The sequence below is a fragment of the Microtus oregoni genome, unplaced genomic scaffold (genome assembly GCF_018167655.1).
Source record: "Microtus oregoni isolate MIOR12 unplaced genomic scaffold, Mior012 000000F_ref0000247, whole genome shotgun sequence".
Taxonomy (NCBI): Eukaryota; Metazoa; Chordata; class Mammalia; order Rodentia; family Cricetidae; genus Microtus; species Microtus oregoni.
In genome coordinates, this window is record NW_024543059.1 from 17066999 (window position 1) to 17092945 (window position 25947).

General features: G+C 45.2%; 1 protein-coding gene across 5 annotated transcripts in view; it reads left to right on the top strand.

Annotated features, from left to right (window-relative positions):
* Ntrk3 (neurotrophic receptor tyrosine kinase 3) overlaps positions 1-25947 on the top strand; it is a 358909-nt gene that overhangs the window by 254144 nt on the left and 78818 nt on the right. The window contains exons 13-14 of one of the 5 annotated variants that reach the window (XM_041656676.1): positions 984-1118; positions 2645-4695. The exons of 3 other annotated variants lie outside the window; for them this stretch is intronic. In XM_041656676.1, coding sequence (XP_041512610.1) covers positions 984-1118; positions 2645-2763 — 254 coding nt within the window. In that variant the 3' untranslated portion in view covers positions 2764-4695. Of the gene's footprint in view, positions 1-983; positions 1119-2644; positions 4696-25947 lie in introns of those variants that run through there. One more of the 5 variants, XM_041656677.1, reaches the window with a different exon arrangement.

Below are 25947 nucleotides of genomic sequence, written 5' to 3' on the forward strand. Positions count from 1 at the left end.
CCATCTAGCCTTTTGCTTATGTCTCCTGTGGTCCAGGACTTCCCTGCCCTCCTCTGAGCTTATGTCTGCCCTTTCTTTTCTGGGTTTTTCTCGGGAGTGTGGTGGGGGGCGCAGGGGTTTGGAATGGTGCCTCTCATGCTTCAGCTTTTAGAATCTTGGAAAGGCTCCACCTGGGACAGAGTTCCAGAGAAAACAAACTCCAGATCCTGGCTCATATGGGAAAATGTTCGTGTTTACAGAGGCAGCTAGCTTTAGGGACCTTGGCCGGGACTGAGGCAGATTTGGCCTTGGTCTATATAGGATCTGACATGGAGCCTTCCTGAGCCCATGGATGTTGCATGGTCTCTAGAGGAGAGATGTCTCAGGAGCGGCAGTGCTATCACCTTTCGTGAGGCCTGTCACCTTAGAGTCTCCATGAAAACTGTCACTTCTGCTGTTCCAAAGGTTTCTGCCCTGACAAGGACAAGAGAGACCATAAGGAGCCACCCCCTCTAACTCATCCCCAGTCCTGTCGCATGGCCTCCCTCTTGGACTTTTCTTCTGTGGGATACAAAGCCAGAAAGGGGATCTTGGGTCCTGTAGCATCATCTCCCAAGTCATAAACTCTTCCCCTCCAGCTCAGAAGTGGCACCCAGGATATTTACAGTGAGAATATTTAGGGGTGGGTGTTAAACCTAATAAAGGGAGTGAGTGATGGGCAAACGGGTTAGGAAAATGATTGGACAAAATTTATGGTGATGGCAAATCTTTTTTCCCTGACTCCAATTTGATGAATTTGACAAATTTGATAGTGCCACTATGTGATACTCAGGAAAATGATTAGATTTTATACATAAAATGAATCAGGCAAAGCAGTGTGGATACAGGCGCTGGGAGCCGTTGATTTCTGTTTCTGGCATTGTGCATTTAAGAAGACTTCCCCAGGGTTTTGCACTTGGGGTTTAATACTGACCATTAACCCCTGTATCTGCCTCTTCTGCCAGGGGTCTTTTCAAACATAGACAATCATGGGATATTAAACTTGAAGGACAATAGAGATCATCTAGTCCCATCAACTCACTATATATATGAGGAACCTGAGGTCCAGAGTGGGGATGTGTCCTACCCAAGGTCACATGGTGAGTTGCCTCCTTTGACATCTTTGTATGAAGTGAAGATCCTCCCTGACCACTTTTGATTCTTAAGACCCAAAGACCCATTAACCTCCATGTGTCTCTGAAGACTAGGATATTGCTAGGTGTCCAGGTTGGGATTAGTACTCAAGTCCCTTGAGTGAGAAGAATCTCTTTGAAAGGAGGATGCTTCTTTAGGCTAAGGTGAAGGATACAGGAAAGCAAGAGAGGGACCCTGATCTAGAGAGAAACAGTAGTATCATGAACCATCTCAGAAACCTGCTCAGACCTCTGGACATCTCGTCCTACCCTGTTACATGTGAGATCCCCTGCTTGGGGTTCAGCACAGAAGAGCTTTCATAGCTCATGGAAAACTGACATTCCTCTTAACATTATATCATGAACAAGGGGGAACATTCTCTATTTTTATAAACTCATCTCACTCCCTGCAGACAGAGGTAACAAAACAGCCAAAATGACTCATCCCTGCTTTGATCATACTGTGTCCTGTGCAGGGAGGGTTGAGGAAGTCTCAGTATGATAGAACTCTGTTTTAGTCTTTCCCCATCATGTATGCCCAGTACTCAGTGGACGATGTTCCCTCTCCATTCCTGTGTATGGCTTTCACAGAAAGGTGGGGTTTCTCTGTTCCCCACCCCCATATATATAAATAGGCAATTTTACAATTTGGGATTGATTGAGTAACCCTTTTCTGGAGTTTGATTAGGAATATCCATGTCTCTGGACATCCTATTCTGTCGCTGGATATATGGCCAGAAAAGAACCAAGTTGTCAAGAAAGTTTTCTCTTCTTGAGGCAGCTTATGACCTTGTGGTCAACTGTATCACATACTCTTTCAGAGTGTTACTAGGCCCCTGTAAGACATGGAATTATGGGAAGTTGAACTGCCATTTTCTAAGCTTCTCATAATCCTGGGAATAGAAGGTGAGAAGCCAAGGAGAAAGCAGGCACAGACTTGGGAGTATAGCATTTCCTACTCCTTGTGTAGTTGAGAGTGTTAAGAAATTTAGTTCCTTGAACTAGACCCCTAAGGATGTTGAGTTCTGCTAAAGCGAGCCTTCTTCCCCACCTCCTCTGAGAATACTAGTGTGCGCACACCCCCCTTTTCCTGCCTCCCCAGTAGCTCATTGCCAGGGTTCCTTCCTCCCAGAATCATGGCTATAGACCAAGATTCCCTTAGTCTCTACCTCTTCCATGACAGTCCTAGGTCAAACTCCCAATGTAATGTAAACGCTCACTTCCCTTTCTCGGCTCAGTGAAGGTCCCAGCAAAATAGAGTGTTTCTCTGAGCACACTTGTTTTAAGTTACCTGCAAACCCCATCCTTGCCTTTTGCTGGCAATTCATTTTGGCTATTCCCGGTATATATCTATAGCTATAGCTCTAGATTTCCCCCCTTTCAAGTTCCCTCTCTGTTTCCTGTCTTAGTTTTGATCTTCTTTGGGGGTTTTGGTTTTTACTTTATTTTGCTTTTTTCTGTTTTTCTGTTTTTTTCTTTTTGTTTTTTTATAGGTTTCAGAGAAATTATGTTGAATCCAATAAGCCTTTCCGGACATTCCAAGCCTCTTAACCATGGCATCTATGTTGAGGATGTCAATGTTTATTTCAGCAAAGGACGTCATGGCTTTTAAAAACTCCTTTTAAACCTCCTTGTTCTGATGTCACCTTGGTAGGATGGGCCCTCTGAGAGTTTGGAAGCTCTAGGCATTGTTCTTTTTGGATCCAGGGATGCTAAGTAGAAACTGCACAAGCCACCAGTGCTTCAGCATCCTTTGCCACCACTGAGATGGGTGTGGCCCCCATGGACCACTGGCAGGTTGCCCCTCCCCTCCAGTCATCACTGTGCTCCTTTTTCTCCGGGCCTCCGAGGCAGCTTCTGCCAACATCTCTAGAACCAATAAAGAAAATACAAACCCAAGCACCAGGAGCTACCTTTTAAACATACTAGCCACTCTCTTGACCCAACCATCACAAGAAAGCCTGATGAAGTCCAGCCGCATTCCGGTCTCACTTTCCTGCTTGGAAGCGTGGGATTTCCATGCGGTCCTCTCAGTGACCTCATCGCCCTGAGCAACCTCCAGTGGGGAAGAGTCACAGAGGGCTCTTAAGCAGAGGTGGAGACGGCGCGGTAAGAGGAAGGGGAGCCAGGCCCAAGTATTGACGACAGATTAGGTCTCGGAGGGAAGAAAGGAAGACAGTCATTTTGTTGGTTTATTTTTATTTTTATTTTTTGTGTGTATGTGTGTGTGTGGAGAAAAAAAAATCATACTTTTTTGTGGACACACTTGGCCCCTCCTTCTTCTCTTTGAGATGGCTCGCACTGAGTGCAATGTTAGAAAGTTCTTTTGGAAGAGTTTTTGCTGGCTCTACCTGGGTCCCTAGAGCTGCGGTTCCGACAAGCATTGGCTACAGGAGGTCTTGCCCGTGAATTGGCCATCCTACTAGGACCACAAGAGACCAAGGGAATCAGGGACCAAGACCCTTCCTCCTAGCCCGTGATCTCGGGATTGGCTCTCTCCCCCTGCTTCCACTTATTCTTGACTCTGAGAACTTTTGGAACCCAGTGGAGTCATCATTGCCAAGGTCAAGATGAACTGAAGGGGAAGAGAAGTAAAACCTGGCCTCCTCCAGCCCTTCTCATGGCACCGATGGGCTGTCATCCTGGTCTCTGGTCGATATGTGTGTTTACTTTGCTTGCTTTCTCTCATATCTTACTCCATAGCCATCATCATCCTCTCCCAAAGAGGGGTTGCTCCAGCATTTTCACCTTGATCCTATGGGGAGAGGGAAGGGGTTGATAGTCCTTTATGTAATAGGAAAGACAAATTTGCAGAGCCTATAAAGCTTTTCTAGGTTGGCTGAGTGACTTTTGACTTAGCCCAGCTCTCCCAGTTCCATGGGTGTCCCTGTCATGGGAAAGAATATGGAGTACCCCAAGCTCAGTTCTTGAGACAACATGTGTTTAGTAAAAACCCCGTATGTTCTGGTGCAGTGTTTCAGCACAGTTGGAAGTCAGAGCATATGCATTTGGGAAATTTAGCAATTTACCTGAGTGCAAAGATCTTACTTAAGGGTTATATTCTCTAGGGCCTGCCGGTGATGGTTTATCGTGTCAGGCTCCCAGACTAATGCTAGAGATACCTCTATGGGGTACATAAGCACGAAGCTTTCCAATTCTTTCCCAGGACCTGGAGTGGCTTCCCAGTGTCACTTTAGGTTCACGGTTGCTCAAGGCCCCCCCGGGGTATGTAGTTGTTGAGTCCCTTCCAGCCCTGATCCCCCAGCTCCCCACAGTTCCATGTTGGACTCTTCCCCGTCATGCTCAGATGATCCCTTGGGTTCAGATCTCCTCCTGAGTGTGTCTTTAAGGAGTAAGTTTGAGGATGATGTTTTTACTTGTTGTAAATCATGACCTCATTTCCAGCCTCCCAGGCTCCATCCATCACAGCATCTTTTATTCTGCCATCTCTTCACTTTGTGCTATGACAATGGGGCGTTGTGTTTCCACAGAGACTTATAGGAGTGTTCAGTGTATAGTTTCTTAATAAACACTTTATTTTCTAATGAAATGACTGCATCAGACCTCTTATTTGGAAGCTTCGCAGAGAACATTCAAGAGGTAGCCATTCCAGAGCTGCTCACACTTTGTTTCCCACCTTGATATTACTTTCCTATGGAAGTTTCTTGTACACTTCTGCTAGCAAAGAGGGATTTACAATATGTCCCATTGGTTGGGTTTGTGGAGACTCCTCCAGGTACCTTAGATTTCTACAAAGAAGTACTTCTTCATCTTATTAGGTACTCGGAGAGGTTCAGTGGTTTATCCAGGATCACACATGATAGGCAGAAGCAAGATTCAAACTCGATTCCTGTAGTCACTCCTAAGGCTACTGATATCTTTGGTACCTGGAGAGTTTTCTGCTGTTGGAGAAGCTAGGACTTGTAGAGGTATTTTCTTCAGAGCTGTTGTGCAAAGGGATCTGGGAGCAGGAATGGGGGAGCCTTTCTGTTTGATGTAAAAGCAAGCCTGTGAGGTTTTCCCTAGGATAGAGTAGTTTTCTATCTTTTCTGTGAACTTACTTAGAAAAAGGTTAATCTCTGAGATTCTAGGCCAATCTCTTAGCACCCAGAGAGAGACACTTTACACACAAATATATATATATATATATTGTCATGCACACATGCACAACCACATCCACCTTGATTCAGCTGTCTTGGAAGGGCTCACATGAGCTTCCAGAAGGTGGTGGAAAAGCAGTCCCTGGATCCTACTGAAAGTCAAAAGCCAAGGTGAGCTGGCATTTCTCACTGACCACGCTTGGATCCTGGTCGCCACCACAAGTACAAAGGTCAAAATGTCTTCTGAACTTTATATTTGCTTCCTTTAAGAGGAAAGCAAGCAATATGTAAGAAGCACAGAGAGCAAGGGCCAGAGAAAGAAAACTAGGTAGATTGTGGACCCTTCTCTGGGTCTCATAAGGGCTTGTTGAAGCTCCATCTCATAGGAAGCAAAGGAGAAGCAGCCAAGGTAGGTGGGATATGCGACAGGATTGTTGAGATGAGATTGGTGCCTTTCAATACCATCTCGCTCACTGTATTTCCTACACAAGTCTGCTTGAATTCTTCCTGCCTCAATGTAAGTCTTTGCCTGTAGGAATGGCCTGGTGCACAATAGAGGTTACAGTAACTCCTCACTTTTGTATATTCCCAGTGGATAGCATGTATAGTTTATATATTTTAGAATATAAGGGTTAGGGCAAGGATGTCTGGTGTTTGGGACTATCCTTGTGACCAAGGAAGAGGGTGTGAATTCAAGCAAGAACTTTGGTTTTCCATGAGAGATGTTTAAGATCTTTGTTATCCCATGCACAGGGCCTGCCAACGCACAGCATAGATAGTGGGTGGGATTAACCCCTGAAAAAGCTGGAGGGGCCAGGGGTTCATTAGTGTTGACGAGTGGAGTGAGAGTTCTTATGTATTAGGAGGCTATGGGGTTGTGCAGGGGTTCAGGGGCAAGGAAATAATGGAGTCTTTCTGTGGTAGCTTCTAATCTTTCCTGTACCATTAGTGAGATGATTCAGTAAGAGTTGAGATCATGTGCAGTGTCGTTGGCAGAGGCTTCGGTGAATGCCAGGGACGTGCAGGAAACTGGCTGGGCAGAGGAAGGACCTGACTGGGTTTGGAAAACAGAATCTGGTCTCGAGGCCTGTCATTTCTTTGGTTTCCTTCTAGGTATTAAAGTGCCATGAAATTCTCCCTATTAGAACTTGGGGTAAGGCAGAGCTTCCACAGGGTACCCCCAGAGCAGAGCTCAGTCCAGAAAAGTTGCCAGATTGGGGACCTAAGGAGTATCACCAGCCAGAGCTGCAGTTTCCAAACTTTTGGGATTCAGAGCTCACTGGCAGATGTTCATAGGGGCTTTCTTGGTCTTAAGCATATGGTCTGACCCCATGAGAGTTTGCTGTAGATCTTCGTACCTGGATAACCAATGAGTCCAGCATGTTTGCCAGTTACTTTCTGAGCTTTATTCTGGAGGGATATTTGAGAGGTGACAATTGTGTGTATTCGAGGCTGTGGAACTGAACTGTATCTTTCTTCTACTGGCTACCATTAAGTGGCACAGCATATAGAGGTTGTGCATTATGAGATTGTATGGCCAGGTCATGGGACTGAGGCCTACACACCCCAAATTAGGCTCACAATGGAGCATTTACAATCATCGCTTCATTTGTCATAGGAAACACCTACGCAGAACCAGAACTTTCTATCCACAAGAAACCGAGGTTCAGAATAATTCAGCAACTATTTGGGGTTTCCATAGTTTATGACCAGTGACACCTCGGGGTATGCCTGAGCTCAGAGTAGCTCTTGCTCACTCTTTTGTCCCCCAAAGCAGCTTCTTTTCTGCTCCTGGAGGTTTCACCATGATAGCTTCCTACCGTCCACCTCAAGCTATGGTCCTTCAGACAGCAGCCGAGGTCTCCTGAGAAGTCGCAGCTCTGCCATGTGCTTCTCATCCAGGCAAAGAATAGATGCTAAGTAGCTTCAGTTGGGGAAGCTAAGAAGCTGGCCTCAGGGCTTCCTCTCTTATACAGGATTTCCTCCCTGTGGCCAAGTGCCCCACACCTCCTCCATCCTCACCTTGAGCTCGCTCTACCTCCAGGTGTGACAGCTGCCGCAGAACCCTAGGGTGTGACACCTCTCATTTTAATGTGTCCTAGTTCCTTCAGGCCAAAGCCAGAATGGAGCAAATATCAAGAGTCTCGGTTACAAGCTGAAGGCAGCCAGGGCAGGTTTGGTCCCTCAGAGCAAGCACAGAAGAGGGCTGATCCACGCAGAATGATTTCATTGGTGCGTAGCTTTCCAAGCTAAACTAGTCGTGGGTTAGGCAGAGTGGAGCCTCCCTTCTTCCGTGCTTGCTGCCCCCTGCACTGAGCCAGACTTGCACACAAGTTGTTTCGCGCGACTCTGATGCCAAATGTGAAATGAAGGTGGCAGGAAGGAAAAATAAAGAAGAAATGAGACAGTGGAGAGCAGGCCTATGTCCCCCGAGGCTTCCCTGGAAGACCAGGAGAAAATTCTTGAGCTTGACAGGGGAGGGAGAGAGGCAGACTAGAAACTGCCAGAGCTTGGCGTTGCATCTGCAATGTCCAGTGCTAATCTTGAACTCCATTGCTACCCTCTGCCTGTTATACCCGCCCACTCCACCCCTGCTCTTTAATCCTGGTTGATGTGGGTGAAGCTACTTGCAGCCTCAGGTTTCCTTGGAAAGCTCTGGTTCTGCGTTTTCTTGCCTCTAGCGATCCTGCAGTTACCGCCCCCTCTGCTTCCCACTTCCCGGGAGAACCTCAGCCTGGCTCTGACAGTATATTTTCAGAGCTAAATAAGATTCCTCCTTCAACCCTACTTGAACTCACAAGTGACTTGAAGGAGATGTGTTAGCAATGGGCATGCTTCTGAAATGACATCAGGATTCAGAAGCCTGCTTGGGTAGGATTTGGGTCCCATTTCTTTGTCCACAAAGAGTAAAACCTCTGCAGAGTGACCTGGCCTCATTTTCTCCTTAAAGTACAACCTGATGAGGAAAAACTATTTCTATATGGGTGGTAGAAGACCTGTGACCTCTCTGCCTTGTGATCTCACTCCATCTGGAGAATGGCTCCCCCTAACATAGAAGATCTTTGAGTGTGCTTGCCGGAGCTCGGTCCTCCTTCCCCACTCCCTTCTCCCTGTAGGGGGATATGGATTTTTGAAGCTTTGCTCAAGTTTACCGCATGCTCCAGACTGTAGGAAACAGAGGGTGGGAATAAGGAGGGTCATCTTAGGGTTACGTCATTGATGGGAGACAGGCTTGGCTCCTCTGACAAAGAGAAGTGAGATATAGAGGGTGAGCTCTGTGAGCATAGACCCTGCTGGGCCGTAAAGGATGCTGACGGCACCCGTGTGGAAACCCTCCCGCCCAGGCCCAGGGTGGACGAGGGGCTTCTTGGAGCAAAGGCAAAAGGCAGAATTATAAACCCATGGAAAGCAGCCAGAACTGCAGAAAAAGCCGTAACTGGCCGCTCTGGTGGGACTTCCAGGCCTACGGTATTAGGAGACACATGAATTTACAACACATGATCAGAGCCTCCCCTGGGCTTTGCACAATCACCATGTTAACTCATGACCCTATGCAAATCACAGTCCCTCAAAGACTTTTCAGTGCGAATGAGCTCAACTTTGATGAGGTCAAGGATATAAAGATGGGTGTGTAGCGTAGTCAACAACAACGGACCCTGGACAGTCTGAGATTCCAAACCACTGAGCTCTAACTTCGCCCCTTGACTAAAAGAAAAGTCAAATGACACCCATGGGTTCAGAGGAGGGGGTGGTGAAGATTCTCCACTCGGACACGGAGAGAGTTTCAGGAGCAAGGAATGAGGCTACCAACAGGTATGCATTCCAGAACGGTGGCCGCCAAGACTGACTTCAAGAGGGTCATGGCAGCTCAGCACACACCACCAAGCCAGACTTTGGTAAGTAGCACCAGAGAAGGCCTTGGTGGGGACCTACAGGTCTTTCCCTCTGTTTCTGCTAGTTTTATGCTGTTACCATGGCAGCAAAATGAAGCTTGGTTCTGCCTTTGGGAACTGCGTTGGAGCAAGTGGCCTATTTCCCTTAAAGAGACACTTTCTTCCCTTTCTTGATTGCGCAGTTCATTCTCCAGTGAGAAGGACAAGGTTCTAGGCTGGTAATGCAGAAAGTGACTTCAATGCTGTCAGATATGGCCTGGGAAGCTTCCTTTTGCAGACTTCTGAAGTGCCACCAACCTTCGTACTCTGCGCACATGTTAGCTTTGCTCTGTGTGTCCTTGTGATGTGTTTGGTGTTTCTTCCTCTGCAAGGCTTGCAATAGCAGCTGATGAAAATTCATGATTCCTCGTTCCCCCTCCCAAATGCATTTCTCAAAGAAAGAGAAAGTGGATGGCGGGAGAGAGGGGCCATATGTATGTAGGACTTAGTCTCACACACTCGGGTACTTATAATGCCCTTGAGTTTGATGGTAACAGGGTTTAGCCTCTACAAGAGGAGGCCTCTGCCCACAGTAGCTTTCTCGCTGGCAGTCTTTCTTGGAGGAACAGTCTCCAAGATCTCTCCACCTGCTCTCAAGATCAAGATGTGACCTGAAGTCTATGTCCCATAGGCCACCTAAAAGTATCTCTTCCAGAGTCCTTTCCCAAATAATCCTTGGAAGCTGGAAAACCCCATAACCCTGGCTAGATGTTAAGTGAATCCAGCACATGTTAATAACCCAGGCTAGACGCAAAGTGAATCCAGCCTGTGCACTGTGTGCATATCAGTATCGTCACCTTCCTGCTGCTAAGGGGGAAGGATTAAATCTACAACTCTTGGGAGTGTTAGTCTCTGACAGATCAGTCTGGCTAAGAAGGAGCAGCAAAGACCTGTGGTGCTCTCTGGATGTTCCCACCAATGGGCCACTGTTTTGCTCAAGTCCTTTACTTGAGAAGAGGCTGAGAGAGTTGACCGGGGAGCCCTGGAGTCTGGTCTTGCCTAGTCAGTGAGTGCCACGGAAACCATCGTCATTATAGAGCATAGTTCGGAATGTCATGGCTAGGAGACTTTAAATTCTGAATCTGTGTCTAAATGATCTACGGGATGGCTCAACCTTGATGGCAGTCACTTTGGCATTCCTTGTGACCCTCATGGGCATTTGCTACTTAACACCCCTGATGTCAAATGGCCAACTTGGTTATGAAGAAGACCAAAATGGCCACCTTAACCATTTTATCAGGTCAACTGCTTGAAAAACTGTTGAACAGGTCAGTTTTCTGGGCAAGGCTTCAGCAACTGCCATATGGTTCTCTCTTAATTTGGAATTCCCAACTTGCCGAAAAATAATTTTCTCATTTCGGTCATTAAATAAATGATTTGAAGGTCATGTGCCCTCTCTTCGCTGGCTCCAGCAATGTTCCCCTTAAGTCTGTCAGATGCTAAAGATTTCATCAGATAACTTCAGAGATCATTACATGGCTTTTCAGGCTCTTTCGGGTTCCTGGTGTACATTAGAACATTAAAGACTCTGAGAACCCCTGGTGTAAACAAACCTTTCCATTCTGCAAGTTTCCCAACATAATTGAACATGGAGCATTCCTTTACTTGACACCTTTTAGTACATCGCACACACATATTTTAGGGAACGCTGGTTATTATGTGGTCAGTAGTTTTTAAAAGAGAACTAAGCGGGATGCTTCATCAGCGATCCATTGATGTCAAAGGTATCGACGGAGAACCGCATCTCCCATCTCAACCCAGGAGGCTCAGTCCTCCCTATGGTAAGACCCTTCACATAGGAGCCTGAGACTTCTGCTCTAATGTGAGCCACTCTCACAGATGGATGTCACCTAGTAGTAGCACGCAGAAATGAAGACGGGCATCCCAGCCTCAGCAGTGTCACTAAGCAAGTGACTTGGGGTAAGTAAGTTGATTTTCCTTGTTTGTTCTGTATTTGTTTCGGTAGTTGACAAAAGACTTACTGACACTCATGTAGAAAAAATAAGCTATTCAACAGGTGTGCTGAATGGCATGTTCCAGTGAGCCACTGCTGACTGCTAACAGGGGCCATCTTTTGAATCTTAGGTGCTTTCTGGTGAACGTACTGGCAGATGAAGCGGGGGGAGTTGTCTTTGTGGGTAGGAATCAACCTGTTTCTCAGGGTGAGGGAAGATGCCAGTGTTTGGGTTTTAACAGACCCTTCCTGTCACCTTTTGGACAGGGCCAAGCGGGACTTCTCAGCAAGATTTTCCAACTTTGATTTCAAGAGGCAGAGCTGCCTAACAAACAGTCTGAAATGTCAAAGAATAAATGTTAAAGCTTGAGAGGTCGTTCTCCAGGGAGTTGCCTGGGCTGGTGAGGGAGGGGAAGGGAGGCGGGGAGAGAAGGACACCGCAGAATCCTCCACATAAAGATTCCAACTTGGTTTTGTGATATTTAAGAAAAAGGAAAACTGAATTATTTATAACATGGAAGATGGAAACAGGCTATAGCAGCATGACTGGGCTGGGGATGGGAGCTCACATGCCAGTATTTGCCTGATAAAGCTTCTTTTGTCTGCGACATCCTGTTGGCCATTTCTTGAGCTGCCTACTGGAATTATTATTACTCGGTAGAACACCCACATCATCTAATATAGGAGTTGGAGGAGGCAGTTTCTGGAATTAAGGATTTCAATAAGCATGGGTGTCTTTCCTTCCAAGGATTGAAGCACTTGGTTGGGTAACCCTCTTCTCTTCTCCCAACTTTCAGCCTGTGCCTCTCACAGTGGGGATTCAGAAGAGCCCTGCTCTAGTGTGAGCAGGAACCATCTTGGTATTGGCCTGGGTACCAGTTGTCAGTGTAGATGAAGGAAGATGAATTTCACCTTTCAATTCTTTCATCTGAAAGATGTTGGAGACCGTTATCCTATGCTTCTTCTGGGAATATCAAGGATGCCATGTGTTCAAAATATCTTTGGATATTGTGGCAAGGACAGGCACATAGGTTAATCTCTATATTGTGTGAGGTGAAGATGGTGTGAAGAAAATTTAAAAGGAGAAATCCAAGGTGATAGAGGGGTTGCTGGTAAATTGGAGGGACCGAGTCTCTGTTTTGGTTAGTTAGTGATGCAAAGAAATATCTCTTGGTGAAAATTGTACCTTGATTCTATAACATGGGCCACTTAATCCATCGAAGAGTTCAATTAAAGTGAAAATGGCAAGCTTCAGAAGCACACTCTCCACTTTTCACCAGTGTGTCCTTTGCCACTCTCCTAATAACTCTTTCTGTATGGCCTTGGCATTCAGAGATAGACACAGACGCAAAGTTTGGACACTTTGGGGTTGGTGAAGCAGAGCTGCTTTAGTACAAATTAGATCATCAGTGGGCCTTCAAACGAGCAACACCATGTCTAGGATGCTTGGCTTTTGTTGAAAATAGCAATGCTTCTACTTTTCCCGCTTAGGTTTGTTTTTAATCCACCTTGATGAACCCAGAGAACATTTTTCAGTTAAAATGTCACAATGACACTTCTGTTAGAAACCGAATTGCACTTATTTTTACATCCAGTAACTTACTGGAGTCTCCAGAAAGGTCTTTCAAATAATTTTCCTCCACTCTGTACTTTCCTTGACATGGAAATTTAACCCAGCATCCCTTGACATAGTGCCTTTTATGCTCTTAAAAATGGTTGAAGTCCAAATATAACTTTTGTTTATGTGTGATCAGTCCACTTTTGCTCACTGTAGCTGAAATTAGAACTGAGGGAAGTGTTCATAGCCAAGAACAGACGCAAAGCTTTCAGGGTGATGATGTCACCACCAGAAACGTGGGAATGTACAAGAAAGATTTCAAGCATTACTGAGAAAACCTAGCAGTGCTGTCAGCTTGCAAAATCTCATTGGTAAGCGCAGGAACAATGAAACGATGGAGGGGAAGAGAGAGAAGCCATTGTTATTGTAGGTTTTCATTACAAATCATGTTTGGATTTGCTTAAGGAACATGAAAATCAGCACTGTTCTAGCCAACCCCTGGACAAGCAAGTGTCAGTTTAAGGATGCTAATAATCTCCCTGATTTCTCTAGCCTGGGTGGATTCACTAGAGAGGCTAGACTATATAACACAGGTTTACTCTGTATAGCATCCAACACACCTCTTTGCAGATACTGGTCTCATCATGGTTTGTGATGGGTGACAGTGCCCCTTCCTCCTATGATACAGCATTTTCATTCTGGAGGTGAGAACTATATTGAGATGGTTGTGATAAAGTCTTTGTTGCTAATATTTCACACTTTCACTAGGGGAATAGAGTCTCTAAGAATGACGTTGGGAGCTCAGTGATACAATACTTACCGGGCATGTGCAAAGTACCGGCTTCTGTCCCTAACAACAGAATTTTAAAAATTATGTTTTCTTGGGGGGGGGGCGGGTCTCAGGTAGACAGTGGTTCACTAATTCATCCTTTAACCATTTGGGGGCACTGTCTCTAAGCTGTTCACTGTTACTAAGTGAACGAGTACATGGTCTACTATATGATTGTCAAGTGAGGGATGATTTCATCCCCCAGGAAAATGTGTGCAGAGACATTTTTTTTTGGTTGTGATAACTAAGGATGGGTGGTATGCTCCATCCTCTAGTACACAAAGAATTAGCCAACCCAAAGTATCAACAGTGCCAAGACTGGGAAGCTTAAATTTAATAAGAATGTGGATGAGTATTTCTTAGTCTTGAGCAAGAGAGACTTCTGTAGTATTGGGGACCCCCACTAGCTTCCAGGAACCACAGGAAGTGACCACTTGGGTGACCAGCTGGAACACCTTTCATTGATAACACTTTAGCTGCCTTCCCATCCTCATCAAATCTCTTCTTGGTGTCCTTCCAGGATCCCCTCAGACTCTTCCCTGAGGCATTCTCTGATGAGAATGCTCTACTTCAGATGGGCATGCTAGGGTTAGCTGAGGGTCCACTGTTGGGTAGTGGGATGTGGGGTGGTATGACCAAAGAAAAGTGCAGATACAGACCGAATGTGAACACACATGCATATGAGGCCTGTTTTGATGCAGGCTGGAGATGGAGCCTTTGAGAAGGGATCAATATTCCAGCATCATGTGTCTCATGGTGCCAGAAAACCAGAGTCCTTTGGATATAACTTTGAATTACACTGAAGATATGTTTAACAGAGGTGTGTTTATTTAAGAGTGTCTATGCCTTCCTCATCTTTGAACATCGGAGATATCTGCTTCTAATTGCTAAGGGGCGGATCTTAGGTGAAGAAATGGGCAGTTGTGAAGCAGTAGAATGAAGCTGTGTGAGATGTAAGCACCAATGAAGAATAACTAGCTCTCAAAGGACATTTAAAAATTTTTAAATTATTTTTAATTATGCATATTTATTTATGTGTGTGTGGGCATGTGTGGGCACACCATGCTACTATTGTATTGTGTGGAGATTAGAAGACAACTTGTGTGGGGGGCCTGGAATTAAAGCTCCTATTACCACGCTTGGTAGCAAGTACCTTTATTCCCTGAGCCACCTCACTGGCCTCTAAATGATATTCTTAAAAATACTTAATCATGACATCTATTTGCAGCTGTATGCGTAGAAATTGCTGTTCACAGGCTCCCACAATCAAATAATCAGCTAAGATTTTAATGTTTTGTCACTTAAAGAGCCACTGGTCTCCTCAAACCTTGGGAAGCCTGACCCCATTGCCGTGCAGCTAACCGCCGTGGTCCTTTGGTAACCCTGGACTGTCTGAGGCGGCCCTTCTGCCATCTCCATGCTCTGGTAATGCTCATACAGAGCCATGCCCTTGTCGGGTTGCTATGGAGACTGATCTCAGGGTCTTTACAATTGATTGATATTTTGGGGGAACTCTGTGGTTTTCAGTATGCCGTGACCAACATCACCGAGGCTGGGGGGGTATCCATGCACTGTCAGCTCCTTTTGCACACTATTGTGAGGGAATCTGTCTGTAACAGAGTGGCAAAGACACTGGAGAAATTGGATGGGAAAGATTTTTTTTATACTCTTAATAACAGTGTGCTTTTTCTGATTACAAAAGTAATTTATATTCAGAGTGGAAAATTCAGTGAAATACAGAAAAGCACACAAACACATAAATTATCCACCATCTCATCACCCAGAGACAACACCGCTAACATTTTAGCTTTCTGCCTTCTAATCTTTTTTATGTACTTATTTAATTATTTAACAGAAAAAAATCATTCTATGTGAGCATGCACACACGTAGCTTCTGACTTTTTTTTTCTTTTAGAACACTGCTTGCATGTGCTGTGCTATTTATCTTTTGCAACATTAAAAGTTTGTGTGTAGGTAATATATTTACCTGTGGCTCAAAAACAGTACACCTGCCAAAGACTTGTGCATGAATGTTCATAGCATCACTTTTATAACCAGCAAGAAGTAGAATGCCTATGAGCTAATAAGTTGATCAAAATACGGCATATCCCTATTGTGGGATACCACTAACAACAAAAGACAATAAAATACTGATGCATGTTACAGTATAAATGAACCTAAACAAAAAGGCCAGGTTATAAATAAAGAAGATCTGTATCAAATTTTAGGCAGACTCAGAGGTACAGAGACAGACAGACATTAGTTTAGCAGTCGCCAAGACCTGGGGTAGGGACAGAGATGAAGTGCAAATGGACCAAAAGACCTCACCAGGTTGATGTAATGCCCTGTGACTGGATTATACTGATGATCATTCCATTTCGGAGATTTAATAAAAGTCATGGAATTGTACATTAAAATGGGTTGATTTTATGGTACGTACATAATGCCTCAAAAGTTTATATATGTGTAAAATAAAGGATATATATGAACTTAATAAAGTTTATGCATATGACATATACTATAAAGCTTCTGTAAAGCACATATAAGCTTTATTAAGATACTGCATTTGACTCCATTTCTTTTTTGCAGTATTTTTATGTATAAACTGTAAGCACTGTTTCTCCTATGCTTGCTCCTCACCTGCAGGTCCTTTTGTTTTGCCACCAGTCCCAACTAAAATTCTTGTGTGTCCCTAGGAATTAAACATAGGCAAGTTAAGTCTAGACAAGGAAGAACACATGTCCTTAATTTTCCCTGTAATCGGCACAAAGGCAGTTCTATCATTCATACCGCTGTTTACTTTTTAGCACATCCTTCCCTTCACTTCTTGAAGCTCTTGCACTTCCTATTTTATTTTCTTTTTTTTAATTTTAAATTTATTTATTTATTAAGAATTTCTGCCTCCTCCCCGCCACCGCCTCCCATTTCCCTCCCCCTCCCCTGATCAAGTCCCCCTCCCTCAAGAAAAGTTCTTCCTCTGTATCCTAGACTGCTCTTGGGCTCGTGATCCCCAGTCTCTTCCTCAGAGTCCCAAGTCCCAGGATTATAGCTGTGTGCCACGACACTGTACTTCTTCATGTTTGTAACATGTATTTAATCCATCATCTTGAGGTTTTAGAATTTAATTTCTCTGGAATCTTATTGATCCTCAATAAGTACGATTACACCTGAATATGCTAGCCAAACAGATCCAATGACACCCCAGAATTTATTGGCATATCTATTTTATACACCTAACTCATATAATGACTACCCCTGTGAGTACAGTAATGGATTCTCTAACAGCAAAGCATGAGAATGCAATCTCCCACCATCTCAGTCAGTGGGAATTCCTTGTCCCTCTTTCCCCATACCCCCTTCCTTTCTTCCCTCTTTCTTGTGTCTTTCTATGTCGACACAGCTGACCTCAAATTCCTGATCCCTTTGCCTCAGCCTCCCCTGTGCTGGGATTACAAATCTGTACCACTGGGCCTGCTTCCGTCCACATCTGGATAATCCCCCTCTATATGAACCATATCTATTACATTAGTCCCCTATGTCTGGAAAATTAGGCTGTTTTGTTTAAATAGTCAATTTTCTGAGTAACAGGTATTTGGATGTTAAGCAGAATGAGGGTGGGGACTTGGTGGCAGCTCCCCGAGAGGGGATGCTTGTCATCGCATGGCTGCATTGCAGACAACTCTGCATGTTTACATTCCTCAGGTAGGCAGGTATCCAGGGGATCTGCTTATTCTTCTTTATGGTGGCAGTCCTTAAAAGTGAACCTAGGGCCTGGCACATGCTAGAAGTGTTCTTCACCACTAGGCTACATTGCCCATCTAGTTTCGCTTTCTTATCACAGGTTCTCACTAAATTGCCTGGGCTGGCAAACCTGTTTTTAAATTGGGTTTTCCTGCCTCTATTTCCCAAGCAGCTGGGGTTACAAGTCTCTGAAGGGGAATTGGCTTGTTCTTTTCATGGACACTCAGCTAGGTTTTAACAGAAAGCTTCCCAACCTTCTGAAGCCTAGAGGCTTTGAGACCTAGGAGGCAGCATTGGTGAATACAACTGTCATTTCCCTTTCTCGGGTGGCTTTAATGTGTTACCAACAATCATATAATGTGAGTGATATTGTCCTCCAGTAGCTCTAAGGGCCAGACACTTAACCACATTTCAGGGCTGAAAGTTCTGAGCTCCACCATCCAGAAATGTTAATGAGATCCTGAGGATCCTGAGTGGAGTCTCTAATCTCATATGTTGGCAGAGGGCTGGCTAAGCATGATGCTTTGACTTTTTCAAGGTCAGAATGATGTTAAGAGTCAGTCTCCCTGAATTCTGACCTCCTGGCCTGGCCTTTAAGAAGTTGGTCTCCTGGGAATGCATTGGGTAGGATGTGGCAGTAGAGATTGAAACAAACTATGGAAAGAGCATTGATAGATTCAGTGCTTCCAGCCAACCCTCTGATCTGGGATGGAGGCAGGGGAGGGTTCAACCTGGAAAGAAGTCAACCAGCGGGAGGGAATTCAGAAAAATAACAGGAGAGTTCTCCTTTTGGTCAAGATAATCAATCAGGAGATTATCTACAAGCCTTTGAGGTCAGGTGATAGCCATGTTTTATCTCTGGCAGCTTCGTGGTGACAGCAGCATTGGTCTGTGTTTCTAACCTGCCACCCCCCTTCTTCTAACAAGGTTCTTATGTCTATCTGGGGGTGGACATGGAGAAAACAGAAGGTGACCAAGAGAAATGTAGACTTCTTTCTTCTGACTCTTGGACTCTTGGCAAGTGGAGATGCAGTCTTGGGAAGAGGAAAAGTCCCTGGACATCAAAACAGGTGATACAGAAAGATCCTAAACAGGCAGGGTAACAAACAAGCATAAGGAAGTGCCTTTAAGGATCAAGATCTGGTAGCAACAGAGAAAAGTAAGAACAGCTGGGCTCAGGGGGAGCATTGAAGTTAAAATCAACACTTGCAATAAAGTCACACAGTAGTCTGTCGTAGGTACTTGGTGGGTTCTAAGATTCCTGGAATTTCAGAATTTTGCCAGTAACCACATCTCTTAAGATAAAAACATCTCCAGTTATGCACAAGTTGTTAATGGTGGGATGGGCCAGGCTAGCTTTGTGAAGCACTTGAAATAAACTTAAGTCTAAGGGAAATTAATCCAGGTTGGGCATCAGGAATAACTAGTTAGGTGTAGTAATGCAGACCCGTGATGTCAGCTCTCATGAGGCAGAGGTAGTTGTCACAAGTCTGAGATTATTCTTGGCTACAGAATTAGTTTTGGGCTATGCATGACCATATAGAGAGACCCTACCTAGCCCCCCGCCACTCCAGTTTCTACATTTAGTGTCAGATGGACAACTGTTTCAGTGGAATGAATCCTTGAAGATGTAGTATAAGGGCTCAGGACTGAGTGGGGACGGAAGACAGTCAGGTCTATGGAGTATGCATAGTGAGTGGAGACAAACAGGACCATGGTGCGATTTCAAAGGGACATTGGGCTTTAGTTTATTAGGATGCAATAGTTTTATCTCACAGGAGAGAAACTGGTATGAAAGAAGAAACTACAGTTTTGAAGACTTGTGTGTACTGGGTCAGTCAGAGAGCAAGATAAAATTGGAGACAAAAGTGTAGAAAACATGTTAACCTTGGGTATTGAAAGAATGGAGGAGAAACACTATTCCTTGATCTCAGAAAAGCCAAGACAATGAAGATGACATACAGAACAGAAAAGTGAGTTAACGGAGAGGGTTTCTTCCCATTTCCTCAGCTCACTAAGGGTGAGTCAGACTGTCTGGGAGAGTTTTGCTGTGGTCCCCTTGGAAGGGGATCCTGAATTAGTCTCATTTAAGGCAGAGAACCAAACAATTCGATGAACAGGCCTTCTTTCCTAAAGAGACAAAGCATCCATTTTCTGCCATCATGAAGCTTGCCTGAACTCACCTGATGGCTATATTTAATTCTGGCTGATTTTACAGTCAAGGTTTGAGACTACTTTTCTGCATACAGGGACATTTGGGGAAATGTAAAAGGCACCCCAAGTTTCTTATCCTGGAGAGCAACAGTTCTCAACCTCCCTAGTTCTGTGATGCTTTAACACAATTCTTCATGTTGTTGTGATCCCCCATCATAAAATATTTTCATTGCTACTACATAACTGCAATTTTGCTACTCTTATGAATAATAATATAATTATCTGCACTTTTTTATGGTTTTGGGGGTCACTACTCACAGGCTGAGAACCCTGGTGGTTTTAAAAGAATACGCTGGTCCCATACAAGAATACTCACTGTGTGAAGCTGAGTATGCCTCCATGCCTGGCCCTTTTTAGCTGTTAGCTGGGAGGAGTTGTTACCTGTAATCACAACATGCTTGGAGACCTTTGAGCTGATGCAATGAATCTTTATTTGCTGGTGCTGATGCTTTAACTGCAAAGTGTGCTCAAGATCGAACTCAAGGATGGAGCCTTGACATGAAGGAACCGGCAGATGCACAGGGCAGAGGGAGAGCCTCGGGTTCTTCTTCCCAGTGTCTTTAGTGGCATTTATGTGTTTGCGCATAGACTCTGTGTGCTGAAGACTGTGGCCTTAAGTTCAGTGTTAACTCAGGGTTGTGATTGCTCTCCTGCTGGGCACTGCCCTGATTTACTAACTAGCACATCTGCTTTAGTTTCAGAATTTAGATCTGCTGAAGATGCCACCATCTGGGCTAGTGCTGGATCTCCAGCCCTCACATCACGTTTCCCAGCTGGTGTGTAATGATAACAAGGCCACGAAGCCGTCACCCGTTTGTTCCGCTGGTTCGGTGTGGGTAACTGTCGTGTTCCAAGTGCTGATGGAGGTGCTGGGATGTGGCACCCATGGAGACCACAAACAGACCAAGCATTTGTGGACATAGTCCACTGAGAGAACTTGATGACAAATGACAGACAAGTAGATAAACAAGCCAGCAAGACAGTTGTCCGATAGCAGTAGGGCTAACATCGACCATCGACACTGCTCTGAGTTAGAAGTGACTTCTTTTGAGTGGATAATTAGGCAGTGAGTAGTAGAGACAGCACGTGGCTGCTGTCTGGCTCTGTAGAGGCATTAACGTTGGGGTATTTGAATAGAGAAGAAGGAAGAGGGGTCTAGAATGGAGGGGTGGTGGGTGGGGATATAGCTCAGTGATAAAGTGATTCTGTAGCATTGTAAGGCTCTAGAATCTACCCCTAGCACTGTAAGATAGAACATGAAGGAGGGAGGGAAGAAGGAAAGAAGAAATGGAGACAGAGACAAGGAAGAGACACACAAAAGACAGAGCGAGGTAGGCAATGAGGTTGGAGGGCCAGGTCTCGTCAAACCCAGTAAGCAGTGCTTTTAATGGCGTTAGTATTTTATTCTAAACTCAGAAGAAGGAATTAAGTTCTTACCTTAAGTTTAAAACTATATATATATAGTTTTGCTGACCATGATCCAAGATGGGAGATGAAGAGTGGGAGAATGGACACTCAGCTTGGAGACCGTGGGCCAGGAGGGAAAGCCTCACACCTTGGGTTGGGAGGAAAGTGACATGATGGGGACAGCTGATCCATAGCAGGATCAGGACAGCCTGGAGGTCCGTCTGAGGGGGAACTTAATGGGTTTGTTACTGAGAGTGGGAGTTCTGTGGAAGGAGCCATCAAGCAAGCCTCGTGGACTAAATGTTACTGAGGGAATAAGCTGCCCCCTTCACCTGCCACACAGGGAAGGTCAGGCTCATGGGTAAAGACCATGAGTCCTTTGGCCTAGGTTACACAGGAAAGTCCGTTAGATACAAAATTGGCCTGGTAGGGAATGGGATAATGACTGCATAAGCCAGATGGCCGCTGAGAGCCTGAGAGTTCTTCCCTGTATAGACATTGCTCACAGCCTTCCAAGGATGCTCAAGGCTGGGGAGGCTGAGGCAGACCTGCTGCTCATGACATAGCTGAAGAGATTGCCTTCATTAAGGGGCGTCAGTGTGCAGATTATCTCAACACCTATGTACACTCCTGGTTTTGTGAGTTTTCATCCCATTACTTGAACTTGCCTTTTGTGATCTCTTTCGTGCTCAAAATGCTACTCATCTGCGGCGCAGGCTTCTTCTCTAGCATAATGGCGTGTGGACAATTTCTGTTGCAGCTGCGTATACTAGCCCAATGGTGAATCGTAGCTGCTCCTCTTCAGAGTTCTCCAGCTACCTCAGTAACAGACCTTCCGTGTTGCCTTGTTCCCCTCTTCTCTTCCAAGTCTCCCTCATTCCCTTCACTCATTTCTCCCCAGGGAAATCCGGTTACCACACTTCAGTGCCCAAAGCAGCTCAGTACTTTCCTTACCCAGCCTCGTGCCTGCTTTTGCATTTACACAGACTAATTAATGCGCTCTGTACCCAGTGGAGCCTGCAGGAGCTCTCAGACCCAGTAGGAACTTACTGAAAACACTCTCTTTTCTATTAAAAGGTGCTGACAAGGCTAGGGGTATAGCTTGGTGATAGGAGGCCCTAGTTTCTATCCCCTGTACTTTAAAAACAAACAGAAAAAAAAAAGAGGCCAAAGAATACCACGGCAGCATAAATAACAATGAGCATTTGATAAGTCTCTTGTTTATTTATTTTTGAGACGGTATCTCCTGTATTCCATGCTACCCTCAAACTTTCTATTCAGGCAAACATGACCTTGAACTTCTGATACTATTTCCTACGTTTCCCCAATGCTTGGATTACAGATGTATACCCTCATATCTAGTTTATGGGGTGCTGGGTCTCATGTATGTTAAGCAAAAATTCTACCAATTGAGGCACATTCCCAGCCAGCCAGTTTTTATTGCTGCTGTTGAAGGATGGCAAAACCGGAAACTTTTCATCTGACTGTTTCACGTAAAACATTTCACAAAGACTTTTTTTTTTTAACCTTTACACATAAAACATTTGGGGCTTAAGAAAGGTGGATAAGATACCAGACAGGTGCCCTGAGGGTGTTGATCATGGAACTTATCACATACATGGTATTAGAATTTCTGGGTGCTATAGTTTAAGTGTGAAAGATACCCTAGGCTTAGGTCTTTGACCACTTGGTCCCCTGATGATGGCTGTCTTAGGGGGCTATGGAGGCTTTAGGAGGAAGGGTCTCACTGGAAGAGTTAGGTCACCGGCTGGGACTATAAATTATAGCTTAATCCTGGCTCTGGCCTCAGTTCGTCAGCTTCACCATCTTCTGGAACGCAAGCAGCTTCCACTGTTATGTCCTCTGACACACCCTGTCCACCCAGACAGACTGTATCCCTTCAAACCATGAATCACAATAAACCCCTTTAAGTTACTCCTCACCAAGTATTTGACTGAAGCAACAGGAAAAGCACCGAATGTTCCCGGTGACTGTTCTTTTTTCTGTAGACCCACAAGAAGATCAGATGAGGAGAGTTGAATTCCCTGTGCCCCCACACAATGGCCAGTTTCTGGCACACACTTACTCATGTAATCATGGATTTAATGAGCATGCAGTCCCTTGGCCACATGACAGAGCCCAGATTGATACCCTCATGCCCTTTGGTATCAAAAAATGACATCTATTTTGAGCTGTTTTTCTTTTGTCTAGTTTGGCCACTGTGGGGACTTGGCTGGAGTCGTTGGCATTGCTTATCAGACATGCTTAGAACAAGGGTCCCTTACAGGCTTTGTGTGCATGGATGTGTTCCAGCATTCTATCTGCCTTTCTTAACTGGGTCTCAGACAGGGAATTTGGCCATGCCTGTGACTCAGTATACCTATGTAAAGGCATTCACCAAGCTCACCCAATGTGGCTTCCACCTGCTGGAAGCATGTCGTCTATTGCATGTTGCCTGCCAGTCTCTTCAAGCCTTCCTCACCCCCAGAAACTCTGACCCTCTGGGGTGTGTAGCCGATAACACACATCCAAACAAAGGGCTCTCTTTGGCAGTGGGGGCCTGGGCAATCCTAATTATTTACTGCTGAAAGTGGCTTCCTGGGTCAAGTGGGCACATGTGTTCTCAGAGGAGCTACAATCTTCGGGCCTGTGCTGTGTCTGTGTCCAGGTACAAAAGTGAGCGAGCATCATAGTCTAAGCATTAACGTAGTGCCTGCATGGTGCTAGGTAAGACAGTTACTGACTAATAACAAATCACTTTTCCCTACAAATATCAGCAGTACTTTGCACTTCTCAAACAAGTCATCTCAGAGAAGCAAAATCCGCCGACTCATGCAGCTAGTTAGTGGCAGCTAGTTAGTGGCAGCTAGTTAGTGGCATGTTAAGGCCAGAGCTGGGGCCTTTGCCATTTATGACATAAGCATTGCTTCTCCAGCTCCAGCCATTGCTGTAACATAGAAAGCCACACTGGTCTGGCAATTCACGATTCTCCCTGTCACACGCTAGCCAAAGCATGGTGAGTGATAAATGAAAGGACTTTCAAAAAGAAGAAAAAAATCAGATCCCGTAAGCTCGCTATGGTCTGTAGAGATTGCTTGTTTACTTTCAGATAGCATTATTATATTGGCTCACATGTTCCTACCAGTCGTTAAGCTCAAGTGCGGCACACAGCCAGCAGCATGACACGGGCTTTCTTACATCTTAAGTTAGTAACAACAGGAACGGCACAAGCTCTGTTTCCCAAACATTGGCCTGTTCAGCACTTTCTTTTAGGCAGCACGGAAGACCACCTCATTTTGGCACATCTGTCAAGTGTCTTTGCTCTGTTGCAGCTACTTTTTTTTTTTTTTAAAAAAAACAAAACAGGTCTTCAATCCAGATATTTAAATCCTTCCTTATTTTATTCATTGTGTTTCCTAAACCCTTTTGCTTAAGTCAGGACCTGGAGTAAACTCAGACACGGAACAGTTAATCCATTGGAGTTAACATGTGATATATTTGCAGGAGCTGGCCAGATATGCCAGCTGCTATATTCTCTGTGCTGAAAATGGGGAAGTGGGTAAGGGTTGTCCTATAGAGTAACAAGCTGGTGTAAGAGGTGACTTATCTGGCATGTCCTTTCATTATGGTTAGCGGGACTGAGAGAGCTGTGCATAGGATGATGTGGCTGAGGGTTGGTCCCTTAAGAGTGTTGGCATGAGAAGATCAGATCAACAGTTCAGGCCTTGGGTCCTGCCTGAATCCTGGTATAAGTTTAAGAAACTCTTCAAACCTTTCCTCTAATGGCAATAAAGATTGATACTAGAGAGAAAACAGCATAAACACACACATGTGCGCGCGCGCACACACACACATACACATACACACACACACACACACACAGGGTCTCACTGGGACAAAGCAGTAAACAAAGCATCCATGGACTAATAACCCACATGGAAGTGGGCAAGGATGCGAGGAAGAGCTTGTTCTTTGGCAGAGTAGAGAAAGTGAACCAGTCTACGGTTGAATGTAGCCACAGTGCATCTGCGGAGCTAGAATAGGAAAGCCCCCAAGGCTAGTGTGAAGGGGAATGGGGGCCACCTGCAGAGTCTGGGAGCAGGGATTTGTTAAGAGTTGCTGAGGTTGGTGTCTCTTTGGAGATTGGTCAAAGCTACCAGTGAGACATAGCCATCTGCTAGCAGCACATGTCCAGGGTGTCCAATGGATACTTCTCCCCATTCCACTGACTGCCAGTCCCAGTAGCCTCTTAACCTTCAATTTCTAGAACTTTCTAAAGAACTTTAAACATATACGCTATGGACATTTTTCAGAGCATAAATTTCTATATGCCACTCAATTTCTTTTGGTACCAAGAAAACTATAAAAGAATGTTTTCTGGTCCAAGGCATCATTCATATCAAAGTGTTTGCTAGTGACCTCAGCCAGTGCCACAGAGGTTGCAAGCTGAGAGCTTGGTGAACTTGAATAGATTTAATGTAAGAGAGGAAGATTTCGTAGATCAGGTGGGAGTGCCCGAATTTCATGCATTCCTTTGGTGGTGGCAGCGTGTGTGTTTGGTAGAATTATGGGAGGGGGGGTGGGGATGATCAGGAGATAGTGCAGAAACTCACCGACCAGCGTGTTTAACATCTGGTGTGGGGGAGCTTTTGGAAATTAGCTCAGAGGCTGTGGTGGGAAAACACCTGGCAAAGTAAGTGGGCTTCAACACGGAGAAGCAGGGTTCCAAACCGGGAGGCCGTGCGGAACGAATCTGCTGGCCGCTCCAAGTTCAGGCTGCCTACGCCCAGGGTCTGTGCAGGGAGACCCGCAGGCTCTGTTCTCTGCCTTTGTTCCTGCCGTACGTCCAGATGAGGACGTCCAGAATGAGGGCTCAATCAGGAAATTAAGAGAGGGTAGTGGCGGGAGTGAGGAGGTAAGAGATTAGCTGGAGCCCCAGTGTAGGATGGTGGTGTGGGGTAGGGAATGAAAGCAGCATCTTCTTTGGAAAGGTCCCAGCGTGGACTCCCTGGGCTCCCTCACAGTCTGAACAGTCTGGATCTCGGCCTTGGGGCTTCCAAC